Source organism: Nerophis lumbriciformis, linkage group LG22 (assembly GCF_033978685.3).
Source record: "Nerophis lumbriciformis linkage group LG22, RoL_Nlum_v2.1, whole genome shotgun sequence".
NCBI lineage: Eukaryota > Metazoa > Chordata > Actinopteri > Syngnathiformes > Syngnathidae > Nerophis > Nerophis lumbriciformis.
In genome coordinates, this window is record NC_084569.2 from 5,911,646 (window position 1) to 5,928,276 (window position 16,631).

Genomic DNA, 16,631 nt, shown 5'->3' on the forward strand with positions numbered 1-16,631 from the left:
GAGCGAGCTAAACCCCCTGGATGTCTTGGCTCACACTGTCCCAAGATGATCAAGAGAAGAATATCGACCCTAGCTTCCCTGGCCTGCTGACATGAGGGTATGTCTACAGAATATATTAATTGATGAAAATTGGGCTGTCTGCACTCTCAAAGTGCATGTTGTTGCCAAATGTATTTCATATGCTGTAAACCTAGTTCATAGTTGTTAGTTTCCTTTAATGCCAAACAAACACATACCAATCGTTGGTTAGAAGGCGATCGCCGAATTCGTCCTCGCTTTCTCCCGTGTCGCTGGCTGTCGTGTCGTTTTCGTCGGTTTCGCTTGCATACGGTTCAAACAGATATGGCTCAATAGCTTCAGTTTCTTCTTCAATTTGGTTTTCGCTACCTGCCTCCACACTACAACCATCCGTTTCAATACATGCGTCATCTGTTGAATCGCTTAAGCCGCTGAAATCCGAGTCGGAATCCGAGCTAATGTCGCTATAGCTTGCTGTTCTATGCGCCATGTTTGTTTGTGTTGGCATCACTATGTGACGTCACAGGAAAATGGACGGGTGTATATAACGATGGTTAAAATCAGGCACTTTGAAGCTTTTTTTTTTAGGGATATTGCGTGATGGGTAAAATTTTGAAAAAAACTTCGAAAAATATAATAAGCCACTGGGAACTGATTTTTAATGGTTTTAACCCTTCTGAAATTGTGATAATGTTCCCCTTTAAACGACCACGTCTTTAAACGACCACGTCTTTAAACGATTACGTCTTTAAACGATTACGTCTTTAAACGACCACGTCTTTAAACGACCACGTCTTTAAACGACCACGTCTTTAAACGACCACGTCTTTAAACGACCACGTCTTTAAACGACCACGTCTTTAAACGACCACGTCTTTAAACGACCACGTCTTTAAACGACCACGTCTTTAAACGACCACGTCTTTAAACGATTACGTCTTTAAACGATTACGTCTTTAAACGACCACGTCTTTAAACGACCACGTCTTTAAACGACCACGTCTTTAAACGATTACGTCTTTAAACGATTACGTCTTTAAACGACCACGTCTTTAAACGACCACGTCTTTAAACGACCACGTCTTTAAACGACCACGTCTTTAAACGACCACGTCTTTAAACGACAACGTCTTTAAACGACCACGTCTTTAAACGACCACGTCTTTAAACGATTACGTCTTTAAACGATTACGTCTTTAAACGACCACGTCTTTAAACGACCACGTCTTTAAACGACCACGTCTTTAAACGACCACGTCTTTAAACGACCACGTCTTTAAACGACCACGTCTTTAAACGACCACGTCTTTAAACGACCACGTCTTTAAACGACCACGTCTTTAAACGACCACGTCTTTAAACGATTACGTCTTTAAACGATTACGTCTTTAAACGACCACGTCTTTAAACGACCACGTCTTTAAACGACCACGTCTTTAAACGATTACGTCTTTAAACGATTACGTCTTTAAACGACCACGTCTTTAAACGACCACGTCTTTAAACGACCACGTCTTTAAACGACCACGTCTTTAAACGACCACGTCTTTAAACGATTACGTCTTTAAACGACCACGTCTTTAAACGATTACGTCTTTAAACGATTACGTCTTTAAACGACCACGTCTCTAAACGACCACGTCTTTAAACGACCACGTCTTTAAACGATTACGTCTTTAAACGATTACGTCTTTAAACGACCACGTCTTTAAACGACCACGTCTTTAAACGATTACGTCTTTAAACGATTACGTCTTTAAACGACCACGTCTTTAAACGACCACGTCTTTAAACGACCACGTCTTTAAACGACCGCGTCTTTAAACGACCGCGTCTTTAAACGACCGCGTCTTTAAACGACCGCGTCTTTAAACGACCGCGTCTTTAAACGACCGCGTCTTTAAACGACCGCGTCTTTAAACGACCGCGTCTTTAAACGACCGCGTCTTTAAACGACCACGTCTTTAAACGACCACGTCTTTAAACGACCACGTCTTTAAACGACCACGTCTTTAAACGACCACGTCTTTAAACGACCACGTCTTTAAACGACCACGTCTTTAAACGACCACGTCTTTAAACGACCACGTCTTTAAACGACCACGTCTTTAAACGACAATGTCTTTAAACGACCACGTCTTTAAACGACCACGTTTTTAAACGACCACGTCTTTAAACGACAATGTCTTTAAACGACCACGTCTTTAAACGACCACGTCTTTAAACGACCACGTCTTTAAACGACCACGTCTTTAAACGACCACGTCTTTAAACGACAATGTCTTTAAACGACCACGTCTTTAAACGACCACGTCTTTAAACGACCACGTCTTTAAACGACCACGTCTTTAAACGATTACGTCTTTAAACGATTACGTCTTTAAACGACCACGTCTTTAAACGACCACGTCTTTAAACGACCACGTCTTTAAACGACCACGTCTTTAAACGACCACGTCTTTAAACGACCACGTCTTTAAACGACCACGTCTTTAAACGACAATGTCTTTAAACGACCACGTCTTTAAACGACCACGTCTTTAAACGACAATGTCTTTAAACGACCACGTCTCTAAACGACCACGTCTTTAAACGACCACGTCTTTAAACGACCACGTCTCTAAACGACCACGTCTTTAAACGATTACGTCTTTAAACGACCACGTCTTTAAACGACCACGTCTTTAAACGACCACGTCTTTAAACGACCACGTATTTAAACGACCACGTCTTTAAACGACCACGTCTTTAAACGACCACGTCTCTAAACGACCACGTCTTTAAACGACCACGTCTTTAAACGACCACGTCTTTAAACGACAATGTCTTTAAACGACCACGTCTTTAAACGACCACGTCTTTAAACGACCACGTCTTTAAACGATTACGTCTTTAAACGATTACGTCTTTAAACGACCACGTCTTTAAACGACCACGTCTTTAAACGATTACGTCTTTAAACGACCACGTCTTTAAACGACCACGTCTTTAAACGACCACGTCTTTAAACGACCACGTCTTTAAACGACAATGTCTTTAAACGACCACGTCTCTAAACGACCACGTCTTTAAACGACCACGTCTTTAAACGACCACGTCTCTAAACGACCACGTCTTTAAACGATTACGTCTTTAAACGACCACGTCTTTAAACGACCACGTCTTTAAACGACCACGTCTTTAAACGACCACGTCTTTAAACGACCACGTATTTAAACGACCACGTCTTTAAACGACCACGTCTTTAAACGACCACGTCTCTAAACGACCACGTCTTTAAACGACCACGTCTTTAAACGATTACGTCTTTAAACGACTACGTCTTTAAACGACCACGTCTTTAAACGATTACGTCTTTAAACGATTACGTCTTTAAACGACCACGTCTTTAAACGACCACGTCTTTAAACGACCACGTCTTTAAACGATTACGTCTTTAAACGATTACGTCTTTAAACGATTACGTCTTTAAACGACCACGTCTTTAAACGACCACGTATTTAAACGACCACGTCTTTAAACGACCACGTCTTTAAACGACCACGTCTCTAAACGATTACGTCTTTAAACGACTACGTCTTTAAACGATTACGTCTTTAAACGATTACGTCTTTAAACGACCACGTCTTTAAACGACCACGTATTTAAACGACCACGTCTTTAAACGACCACGTCTTTAAACGACCACGTCTTTAAACGACCACGTCTCTAAACGATTACGTCTTTAAACGACTACGTCTTTAAACGACCACGTCTTTAAACGATTACGTCTTTAAACGATTACGTCTTTAAACGACCACGTCTTTAAACGACCACGTCTTTAAACGACTACGTCTTTAAACGACCACGTCTTTAAACGATTACGTCTTTAAACGATTACGTCTTTAAACGACCACGTCTTTAAACGACCACGTCTTTAAACGACCACGTCTTTAAACGACCACGTCTTTAAACGATTACGTCTTTAAACGATTACGTCTTTAAACGACCACGTCTTTAAACGACCACGTATTTAAACGACCACGTCTTTAAACGACCACGTCTTTAAACGACCACGTCTTTAAACGACCACGTCTCTAAACGATTACGTCTTTAAACGACTACGTCTTTAAACGACCACGTCTTTAAACGATTACGTCTTTAAACGATTACGTCTTTAAACGACCACGTCTTTAAACGACCACGTCTTTAAACGACCACGTCTTTAAACGATTACGTCTTTAAACGATTAGGTCTTTAAATGACCACGTCTTTAAACGACCACGTCTTTAAAGGACCACGTCTTTAAACGACCACGAAATCCGAGTCTGAATCCGAGCTAATGTCGCTATAGCTTGCTGTTCTATGCGCCATGTTTGTTTGTGTTGGCATCACTATGTGACGTCACAGGAAAATGGACGGGTGTATATAACGATGGTTAAAATCAGGCACTTTGAAGCTTTTTTTTAGGGATATTGCGTGATGGGTAAAATTTTGAAAAATATAATAAGCCACTGGGAACTGATTTTGAACGGTTTTAACCATTCTGAAATTGTGATAATGTTCCCCTTTTAAGAGGTTAAAAAAGTCAGGAGGTTGCCTACAGCCACAGCACATGTTTTTTGACCTGGGACTAATTAGAGACCCCAGCAGTTATACGACTATGTTGGACTGGGTGGCTAAATGAATCGATGGTGTCAGTAGAGTTGTGTATAAAATGGGAAAAAAAAAAAAAATGGAATAAAGTCCATTCAGTCTTTTTTGGGTTGATTTTAAACCACTCCATTCCATTCATCTCCTTCATCTCCATGCTTTGTTCCCCTGTTCAGCGTGTCCTTTCCAACAAACCTGTTTGTCTTTCCCGCAAGGTGTCGGACGAGAAGTCCTGCATGCAGTTTTCCATCCAGAGGGCCATGCTGCCGTCGGCCGAGAGCCACCCGGAGGAGAAGCTCTACCGGAGGCTGGACGTCACCACCTGGCTGCGGCACCTCAACTCCAGTGGCCAGGTGGAGGAGGAGTATAAGCTGCGCAAGGTAAGGTTGGTTTGGCTTTATGTCCGTATAAAAAGGTGGTCTTGACCCTGAGCTTGATGGGGGCACTCCCGTTCTGCATTGTAGCCACCTGTCAGTCACAGAGCACTGCCTCTATAAAGACTTGCAACCGCCTCTTCAAAGTGACAATAAACATGTCCAAGTGGGCACTCTTACTGCAGTCATAAATCAGACAAAGGCCCTCTACTGGCCAGCATGGTTACTGCAAGTTGAAGTGTGATGAATTCTGTATCAATCACTGTCATCACTCTCACCAACTCCCCCCCCCGAAATGACTTGCACTCTGAAAATACATCTTCACAGTTTCTCTTGGCAGCTGCTGACACACGCTGAGTCATTTCAGACTTCTGGGATTGACTCACGTAACCGTTTTTTTGTTGTGTTTCGTACTGCGATGACTCAGACGTCGTTCACACGTGAGGGTTTTTTTTTTTCTCAGTAAACAGAACGCTGCAGTTTCTTGGGTGTCAGGGGGTTCACTGCAAAAGGTCAGTGTTCAAAAACAAGAAAAAAAAATACAAAAATGAGGGGTATTTTATTTGAACTAAGCAAAATTATCTGCCAATAGAACAAGAAAATTTGGCTTGTCAAGACTTTCCAAAACAAGTAAAATTAAAGCTGCAAGCAGCATTGGTCGGGCCCGCGTATTTGGCAGGTGCTAGTCCTAAGTGTCCCAATACTTTTGTCAAGTTTTAGTCCCAAGTGTCCCAATACTTTTGTCCAGTGTAAGTGTCCCAATACTTTTGTCCAGTGGTAGTCCTAAGTGTCCCAATACTTTAGTCTACTTTTAGTGTGAAGTGTCCCAATACTTTTGTGCAGTGGTATTCCTAAGTGTCCCAATACTTTTGTGCAGTGTAAGTGTCCAAATACTTTTGTCCAGTTTTCGTCATAAGTGTCCCAATACTTTTGTCCAGTGGTAGTAATAAGTGTCCCAATACTTTTGTCAAGTTGTAGTCCCAAGTGTCCCAATACTTTTGTCCAGTTTTCGTGCTGTGTCCCAATACTTTTGTCCAGTGGTAGTCATAAGTGTCCCAATACTTTTGTGCAGTGGTATTCCTAAGTGTCCCAATACTTTTGTGCAGTGTAAGTGTCCAAATACTTTTGTCCAGTTTTCGTCATAAGTGTCCCAATACTTTTGTCCAGTGGTAGTAATAAGTGTCCCAATACTTTTGTCAAGTTGTAGTCCCAAGTGTCCCAATACTTTTGTCCAGTTTTCGTGCTGTGTGTCCCAATACTTTTTGTCCAGTGGTAGTCATAAGTGTCCCAATACTTTTGTCTACTTTTAGTCCGAATTGTCCCAATACTTTTGTTTAGTGTACCTACCTTGTCTGCATTGTGTGGGCACGCTGGTGCTTCCTGCTTTTAAGCAGCCTTCTCGAAAAAACAGCAGCATCAGCACAGCGGCTCTTTGAAGGGTCATAAAATCAAAACCGGAGCCGGTATTAAAACTCTTTCGATAACTTTTAATCAAAAGGGTTCAATCTCTCTCCTGTGTTAGTTTGAAGCCGAAACAACAAACACGCTCAGAGGAGATAATGTTTGAAGAAAGGTGACCGGTTTTTACAAAAATGTTGTGTTGAAGGGGGAATAGCAAGCTTCTTGTAGATTTTTGCTGGGGGTTGTCAATTTATGAAATGTAGGTCTAAGTGAGACCTACGGAGAGGATTTTGTTTCATGTCTCTCCGACCTTCCCAGTGGGAGTTACAGGCAGTTTTGTCTTTTTTTTCTTCCGAGGAGCAGTTTTTTGTTCGTTTTATTAAAAAATTGCTGTAGAGCACAATTTTTAGATTTGGGGTTAGGTTTTTTCATTAGATCACAGTTGTAGCCAGTCCTGATGTGTGTGTTCAGTTCGGTGAGTTTTGAAGCATGTTAAGGGGGTCAAATTACAGCTCAAAGAGGCAAAAGTGACTGTTTTTAGTACTTTTTTGTCTTGAAGGGGGAATTGCCAACTTCCTGTAGATTTTAGCCCGAGGATGTACAATTATGAGAACTAGGTCTGAGTCAGACCTACATAGAGGATTTTGTTTCATGTTTTTCCGACCTTCCTAATGGGAGTTACAGGCAGTCTAGTTTTTGTTTTTCCTAGGGGGCGCTAGAGCGCAATTTTGATTTTTGCGGTTCGGTTGTATTATTAAAAGACAATTTTCGCAGGTCCTGATGTGTGGGTCAAATATGGTGAGTTTTGAAGCATGTTAAGTGGGTCAAATTAGTGCTCAAAGAGGCGGCGGAAGAATAATAATAATAATAATAATAAAGAATAATAATAAAACCTTAGAAATTCAATAGGTCCTTATGTCCCATTGCATAAGGACTCCCTGTGGGAGTCCTTTTGCAATGGGCCATTGCGGGCCCTAATTAAAGCTGCAAGCAGCATTGGTCGGGCCCGCATATTTGGCAGGTGCTAGTCCTAAGTGTCCCAATACTTTTGTCAAGTTTTAGTCCCAAGTGTCCCAATACTTTTGTCCAGTGTAAGTGTCCCAATACTTTTGTCCAGTGGTAGTCCTAAGTGTCCCAATACTTTTGTGCAGTGTAAGTGTCCAAATACTTTTGTCCAGTTTTCGTCATAAGTGTCCCAATACTTTTGTCCAGTGGTAGTAATAAGTGTCCCAATACTTTTGTCAAGTTTTCGTGCTATGTGTCCCAATACTTTTGTCCAGTGGTAGTCATAAGTGTCCCAATACTTTTGTCTACTTTTAGTCCGAATTGTCCCAATACTTTTGTCTAGTGTACCTACCTTGTCTGCATTGTGTGGGCACGCTGGTGCTTCCTGCTTTTAAGCAGCCTTCTCGAAAAAACAGCAGCATCAGCGCAGCGGCTCTTTGAAGGGTCATAAAATCAAAACCGGAGCCGGTATTAAATCTCTTTCGATAACTTTTAATCAAAAGGGTTCAATCTCTCTCCGGTGTTAGTTTGAAGCCGAAACGACAAACACGCTCAGAGGAGATAATGTTTGAAGAAAGGTGACCGGTTTTTACAAAAATGTTGTGTTGAAGGGGGAATAGCAAGCTTCTTGTAGATTTTTGCTGGGGGTTGTCAATTTATGAAATGTAGGTCTAAGTGAGACCTACGGAGAGGATTTTGTTTCATGTCTCTCCGACTTTCCCAGTGGGAGTTACAGGCAGTTTTGTCTTTTTTTTCTTCCGAGGAGCAGTTTTTTGTTCGTTTTATTAAAAAATTGCTGTAGAGCACAATTTTTAGATTTGGGGTTAGGTTTTTTCATTAGATCACAGTTGTAGCCAGTCCTGATGTGTGTGTTCAGTTTGGTGAGTTTTGAAGCATGTTAAGGGGGTCAAATTACAGCTCAAAGAGGCAAAAGTGACTGTTTTTAGTACTTTTTTGTCTTGAAGGGGGAATTGCCAACTTCCTGTTGATTTTTGCCCGAGGATATACAATTATGAAAACTAGGTCTAAGTCAAACCTACATAGAGGTTTTTGTTTCATGTCTCTCCGACCTTTCTAGTGGGAGTTACAGGCAGTCTAGTTTTTTTTTCCCCTAGGGGGCACTAGAGCGCAATTTTGAGTTTTGGGGTTCGTTTTTTTTATTAAAAGACCATTTTCGCAGGTCCTGATGTGTGGGTCAAATATGGTGAGTTTTGAAGCATGTTAAGTGGGTCAAATTAGTGCTCAAAGAGGCGGCGGAAGAATAATAATAATAAAGAAAGAATAAAACCTTACAAATTCAATAGGTCCTTATGTCCCATTGCATAAGGACTCCCTGTGGGAGTCCTTATGCAATGGGCCATGCGGGCCCTAATTAAAGCTGCAAGCAGCGATGGACGGGACCGACTTTGACGGCACATAAAAACCAAACCGAAGCAGTAAATACAATTCTTTGGTCAACTTTTAATCAGAAGGGTTCAATCCCTCTCCTGTGCTAGTTTGAAGGCGACACGACAAATGCGCTCAGAGGAGATAGTGTTTGAAAAAAGGTGACCGTTTTTTACAAAGCTTTTGTTTTGAAGGGGGAATTGCCAACTTCCTATTGATTTTTGCTGGGGGTTGTCAATATATGTGAAATGTAGGTCTAAGTGAGACCTACATAGAGGTTTTTGTTTCATGTCTCTAAGACATTCCTATTGGAAGTTACAGGCAGTTTTGTCTGAGTTTTCTTCCTAGGAGCAGTTGTGTCTGTGTTTTCTTCCTAGGGGGCGCTAGAGCGCAATTTAGTGTTTTGGGGTTGTTGTTTTTTTTTTTTTATTAGATCGCAATTTTTGCCAGTCCTGATGTGTGTGTCCAGTTTGGTGAGTTTTGAAGCATGTTAAGGGGGTCAAATTACAGCTCAGAGGCAAAAGTGACTGTTTTTACAAAACTTTTGTTTTGAAGGGGGAATTGCCAATTTCCTGTTGATTTTTGCTGGGGGTTGTCAATATATGAAATGTAGGTCTAAGTGAGATCTACATAGAGGTTTTGGTTTCATGTCTCTAAGACATTCCTATTGGAAGTTACGGGCAGTTTTGTCTGAGTTTTCTTCCTAGGAGCAGTTGTGTCTGTGTTTTCTTCCTAGGGGGCGCTAGAGCGCAATTTAGTGTTTTTTTGTTTTTTTTTGTTTTTTTTATTAGATCGCAATTTTTGCCAGTCCTGATGTGTGTGTCCAGTTTGGTGAGTTTTGAAGCATGTTAAGGGGGTCAAATTACAGCTCAAAGAGGCAAAAGTGACTGTTTTTACAAAACTTTTGTTTTGAAGGGGGAATTGCCAACTTCCTGTTGATTTTTGCTGAAGGAGGTCGATGTATGAAATCTAGGTCTAAGTCAGACCTACATAGAAGTTTTTGTTTCACGTCTCTACGACATTCCTACCGGAAGTTACAAGCAGTTTTGTCTTTGTTTTTTCCTAGGGAGCGCTAGAGCGCAATTTTGAGTTTTGGGGTTTGGTTTTTTTATTAAATGGCAATTTTCGCCAGTCCTGATGTGTGTGTCAAATATGGTGAGTTTTGAAGCATGTTAAGGCGGTCAAATTACAGCTCAAAGAGGCGGTGGAATAATAATAATAATAAAACGCACAAAATACAATAGGGTCCTCTGTCCCAAAGGGACATTCGGTCCCTAAAAATACAAAAATGAGGGGTATTTTACTTGATCTAAGCAAAATTATCTGCCAATAGAACAAGAAAATTTGGCTTGTCAAGACTTTCCAAAACAAGTCAAATTAGCTAACCTCAACGAACCCAAAAATAGCTTAAAATAAGTATATTCTCACTAATAACAAGTGCACTTTTCTTGGCAGAATAAAAGAGACCTTTTTGCTCAATATGTTGAAAAATATTCTTAAATGAAGTAAATGCTAGTGCCATTTAGGGCTGCAACTAACGATTAATCTGTCGATTATTACTTCGATTAATCGATTAATAATCGGATAAAAGAGACAAACTACATTTCTATCCTTTCCAGTATTTTATTGGGGGAAAAAACAGCATACCGGCGCCATGTTCTTTCAACTTGCCAAATAAAACAGGGAAAATGTTACCAAAATGCACACTTTTGACACCCCTGCTATAGATAATAAAAAATTAAATGTGATAAATCTATGGATAAAAAGCAGAGCCTGGCGACGCATGCGCGTTTATCATAACTCTCTCTCTCTCTCTCTCTGTCTCTGCCCCTCCCTCACCAATGCTGCTGTTGTTTTGTTTTTAACCCCTTCTTAGCCCTGAACGTACATTGAAAATACACACATAACTCAAAATGCCGGCCATTCGAGGCATTTAAGAAACTCCGCCCTGACAGCTCCGCAAAAGAGGACATGTCCTCTTTTGCAGAGCTGTCAGGGCGGTGTTTTTTTAAATGCCACACAACATAAACACAACAGGACAAATACCCAGAATCCCATGCAGCCCTGACTCTTCCGGGATACATTATACACCCCCGCTACCAAACCCTGCCCACCTCAACCGACGCACAGAGAGGGGGGGGGGTGATGTGTGAGGGAGCAGGGTTGGGGTGGGGGCGGGGTTTGGTGGTAGCAGGGGTGTATAATGTAGCCCGGAAGAGTCAGGGCTGCATGGGATTCTGGGTGTTTGTTCTGTTGTGTTTATGTTGTGTTAAGGTGCAGATGTTCTCCCGAAATGTGTTTGTCATTCTTGTTTGGTTTTGGTTCAAAGTGTGGCGCATTATTAGTAAGAGTGTTAAAGTTGTTTTATAAAACCACCGTCAGTGTAACCTGTGTGGCTGTTGACCAAGTATGCCTTGCTGTCACGTACGTGTGCAAGCAGAAGATGTATATTGTATAACAAGTGTTGGGCTGGCACGCTGTTAATACAGATTGTAGAGGGCGCCAAATGTTGTACCATCATGGCACGCCCTTATTATAGCTGTAAGGTTGAAAATCGGTGAATATTAATCCCGGGAGTTTTCTGCAAGAGGCACTGAAAATCCGGAAGTCTCACAGGAAAATTGGGGGGTTCAGCAAGTAAGCTGCTGAGCCGCATCAGAGTGATCAAAGAGCCGCATGCGGCTCCGGAGCCGCGGGTTGCCGACCCCTGGACTAGACGTATAAGATTTCATGGGATTTAGCGATTAGGAGTGACAGATTGTTTGGTAAACGTATAGCATGTTCTATATGTTATAGTTATTTGAATGACTCTTACCATAATATGTTACGTTAACATACCAGTTGCTTATTTATGCCTCATATAACGTACACTTATTCAGCCTGTTGTTCACTATTCTTGATTTATTTTAAATTGCCTTTCAAATGTCGATTCTTGCTGTTGGCTTTTATCAAATACATTTCCCCAAAAAATGCGACTTATATATGTTTTTTTTCCTTCTTTATTCTGCATTTTCGGCCGGTGCGACTTATACTCCGGAGCGACTTATACTCCGAAAGATACGGTACACGTTTGTGTACTTATGGACTAAGTCCATCATATCAAAAGATGATTTATAGTTTTTATTCTAATTAGGGTCTAATAAGCCCAAATAGCAAAGAGAATTAAAAAAAAGCATGTAAACAAACAGCTTGGGCCTTAAGAGGTTAAGTAAAAGTAATATTAAGCACTTTTTGATGATTGACATTAAAAGAAGGCACATTAACATTTCAATCTGTCGTACAAGTATAATAAGAAATCAAAATGTTTCAACTAAACTGCCTGGGAGGTGAGTCTCTAAATGAGCTGGTTTTATGGTCTCCACTCTTAGTAATGATGCCTCCTCCTCAATTCATGCCTCAATAAGGTCCATTCTACGGTTGTCATCACACTTCTAAGATCTTTAGGTTTGACAGTATTTCTTTTAAAGACATCAATCATCAGAGGTGTGGACTCGAGTCACATGACTTGGACTCGAGTCAGACTCGAGTCATGAATTTGATGACTTTAGACTCGACTTGACAAAATGTAAAAAGACTTGCAACTCGACTTAGACTTTAACATCAATGACTTGTGACTTCACTTGGACTTGAGCCTTTTGAATTGACATGACTTGACATGACTTGCTACTTTCCCCAAAACCCAAAGATGAAAAAGTTATTCGGGAGCGCTCCGTATTTTTCATTGTGTACTTGTCTATCAGCGTTGCGTGTGTCAGCTGGTGTGGTCTCAGTACAACAGCCAATCAAATTAGATCTACTTTGTTTTCATCACACAGCATTCATCCAATCAAATTGCAGGACAACCAACGAAGAAGACATGTCCAAACCACACGCCAGTGAACAAAAAATGATACCTAAAATAATTTTGTTTGGGTATAAAAATTACGAGGTGGTCAACACAAAACGGTTTGCAGTATGCAACACATGCGGTTCGAAAATTACTGATGGAGAGGCAACAACTTCCAACTTCGTCCGGCATTTGAAGTTGCACAAAGAACGGTAAGTTTTGAATGTAAGATAACGTTTATTGGCTAAGTAACGTGACTTTTATTTGCTGTGTAGTTAAATCAGTGAGGCTGTAAACTCACTGCTAACGTTATAACGTTATTGCAAACACGGGAATCTGTTGCAGTTCACTACCTTATTCATACTTTTTGTTCAGTGATTTTTTTTAAGCAGGGTTACGTTAGTCAATATATCACACGTAACGTTAGACGGCGGTCAGCAGCACCGCGTATTTTAGCCACCTAAAAAAAGACAAAAATAGTCAAATAAAGGTCAGTTAAAATGTATACTATATTATGAATATGTGTACCGTTTTAGCTAGCTTTCTGACATACTGTTGGTTGTTTACCTCAGTGGTCCCCAACCACCGGACCGCGGCCCGGTACTGGTCCGTGGATCGATTGGTATCGGGCCGCACAAGAAATATATATATATATATATATATATTTTTTTTTTTTTTTAAATTAAATCAACATAAAAAACACAAGATACACTTACAAGTAGTGCACCAACCCAAAACAACTCTCTCCCCCCTTTTGTTCTGGGCATTGAACATGAAGACTCTTCCTTCACTGTTCCGAGTGGCCATGAGAGTCTTGGCAGTGCCTGCCTCCAGTGCTCCAGTGGAGCGAGTTTTCAGCCATGGTGGCATCATACTACGCCCCCATCGTGCACAAATGACTGACAGACTCTTGGCTAATTTGGTCTTTTGCAGATGCAATGCAGCATAGGGCCCTGACATATAAAAAGTACAACTTTTTTGTTATGTTCACGTATATGTCATGTTTTTTCAATGTTAACACTTTTGTACAAATAAGTACATTTGCACTTTATTTTTCAATGTGTTTGTTCTGTAAAGGAATGAGTTAATGTTTAAAATGACTGGTTAATAGTGCTATTATAAAGTGCAATGTCAGCACAATTTTCTTTCCTGCAATTTAAAATGCACTTGTTTTAATAAATAAATACAGCGTTTGAAAAGCATACACAATCTGTGTTAATATATTAGTCTGTGGTTAAAAGGACTTGAAAGGACTCGAAACTCAAAATGCAGGACTTAGGACTTGACTTGAGACTTTCCAGTCTTGACTTTGGACTTGACTCGGGGCTTGCCTGTCTTGACTCGGGACTTGACTTGGACTTGAGGGCAAAGACTTGAGACTTACTTGTGACTTGCAAAACAATGACTTGGTCCCACCTCTGTCAATTAGTCCTTTGCTGTTTGATGTGCTTACTGTGTTGGTCGCCCTCAACCAGGCCATCTTCTTCGGTGGCATCGACCCGTCCATCCGCGGCGAGGTGTGGCCCTTCCTGTTGCACTACTACAGCTACGACTCCAGCTCCCAGGAGAGGGAGGCGTGGCGGCTGCAGAAGCGGACCCTCTACCATGACATCCAGCAGAAGAGGTGAGATTTGATTTGTATTTATTGGCGTAGAAGCACTTGACTTGGTGTATAAACTGTCCCGTGACCACGCTTTTGGCTGCTGAGGGCTCACTAGTCGATACATGAAAGCATACACGGCAAGCGCTGAGCAATCAATAGGAACAATGAGGGAAGTGTTAAGGGGAGGTGGCGGGTGTGAAATAAAAAGGTCTCAGGAGAAAAAAACATGTCAGCGCTTATCAGATCATATTGTCCTGTCAGTAAGAGTTAGAAAAGCAGCTGTGGTATGCATGAGCACCCCCACCCTAAGCCAAAGGTTGAGAGTGCACATATTTCCACACGACTATAATGAGTGTCATAATTGGACAGGTTTGATCCGCACGCCCTATTAACATTTGCAGTTGCGGAGAAGGTCTGATCAAAGTAATTACAACCTTTTCTTCCCACTCGGATGGGGATTCCTTTAAAGAGCAGCCTGGAGGGTCTCTCCTTGGTCATTAGGAAGTATCCGTGTCTCCACTTTTGGCTCCTCCTCCTCCTCCTCCTCCTCCGCGTCCAAGCGCAGAAGCTTGGCAGCTGTCGGAGGCCAGAATAAAGTCACTTTAAGCCAAGTGGAGCCATCAATCAAAAAAATGGTGATGAATGTGGCAGAGGAATGTTGCCCTCGACAAAATGGCATTGAAGCAGTCTTAGTTAGCCATGTCCAGCATTTGGGAGATAATTCTTTACATTTTCCACTTAGACTTAGACAAACTTTATTGAGCCACAAGAGAAATTGTTCCACACAGTAGCTCAGTTACAAAGGATGCAAAGGATAATGCAGATATTAAGAAAACTAAAAATGTACCGTAGTAGCAATATAACATATATGTAATATTTACATATATATATATATATATATATATATATATATATATATATATATATATATATATATATATATATATAAATATGTTTTGTTAAATATGTTAATATGTGATATATATATATATATATTAATATATACATATTAATATATATATTAAAATATATATGTATATATATATATATATATATATATATATATAAATATAAATATATTGTTCCACACAGTAGCTCAGTTACAAAGGATGCAAAGGATAATGCAGGTATTAAGTAGACTAAAAATGTACCGTAGTTGCAATATAACATATATGTAATATTTATATATATATATATATATATATATATATATATATATATATATATATATATAAATATGTTTTGTTAAATATGTTAATATGTGATATATATATATATATATTAATATATACATATTAATATATATATTAAAATATATATGTATATATATATATATATATATATATATATATAAATATAAATATATTGTTCCACACAGTAGCTCAGTTACAAAGGATGCAAAGGATAATGCAGGTATTAAGTAGACTAAAAATGTACCGTAGTTGCAATATAACATATATGTAATATTTACATATATATATATATATATATATATATATATATATATATATATATATATATATATATATATATATATATATATATATATATATATATATATATAAATATGTTTTGTTAAATATGTTAATATGTGATATATATATATATATATTAATATATACATATTAATATATATTAAAATATATATGTGTATATATATATATATATATATATATATATATAAATATATTGTTCCACACAGTAGCTCAGTTACAAAGGATGCAAAGGATAATGCAGGTATTAAGTTGACTAAAAAAGTAGATTAAAAAGTACAGTAGTAGCAATATAACATATATGTAATATTTACATGTTATATATACATTATATAAAATATATATATATATATATATATAAATATATATATATATATTAATATATAATAATATATATATATATATATATATATATAAATATAATGTTTTGTTAAATATATTAATATGTGATATATATATATATATATATATATATTAAAATATATATATACATATATATATTTATATATGTGTGTATATATATATATATATATCAGTTACAAAGGATGCAAAGGATAATGCAGGTATTAAGTAGACTAAAAAGTAGATTTAAAAAGTACAGTAGCAGCAATATAACATATATGTAATATTTACATATTATATATACATTATATAATATGTATTGATATTATATATATATATATATATATATATATATATATATAGATGTGTATATATATAGATGTATATTATAATAATAGTAATTAAAATGATTCCCGGGCGCGGCCACCGCTGCTGCCCACTGCTCCCCTCACTTCCCAGGGGGTGATCAAGGGTGATGGGTCAAATGCAGAGAATAATTTCGCCACACCTAGTGTGTGTGTGACAATCATTGGTACTTTAACTTTAACTTT

The 16,631-nt window shown here is 39.0% G+C and overlaps 1 protein-coding gene across 1 annotated transcript in view; it reads left to right on the forward strand.

Annotated features, from left to right (window-relative positions):
• tbc1d16 (TBC1 domain family, member 16) overlaps positions 1-16,631 on the forward strand; it is a 101,704-nt gene that overhangs the window by 62,332 nt on the left and 22,741 nt on the right. Inside the window, exons 7-8 of the mRNA XM_061974365.2 lie at positions 4,866-5,030; positions 14,118-14,266. Coding sequence (XP_061830349.1) covers positions 4,866-5,030; positions 14,118-14,266 — 314 coding nt within the window. The remainder of the gene's footprint in view (positions 1-4,865; positions 5,031-14,117; positions 14,267-16,631) is intronic.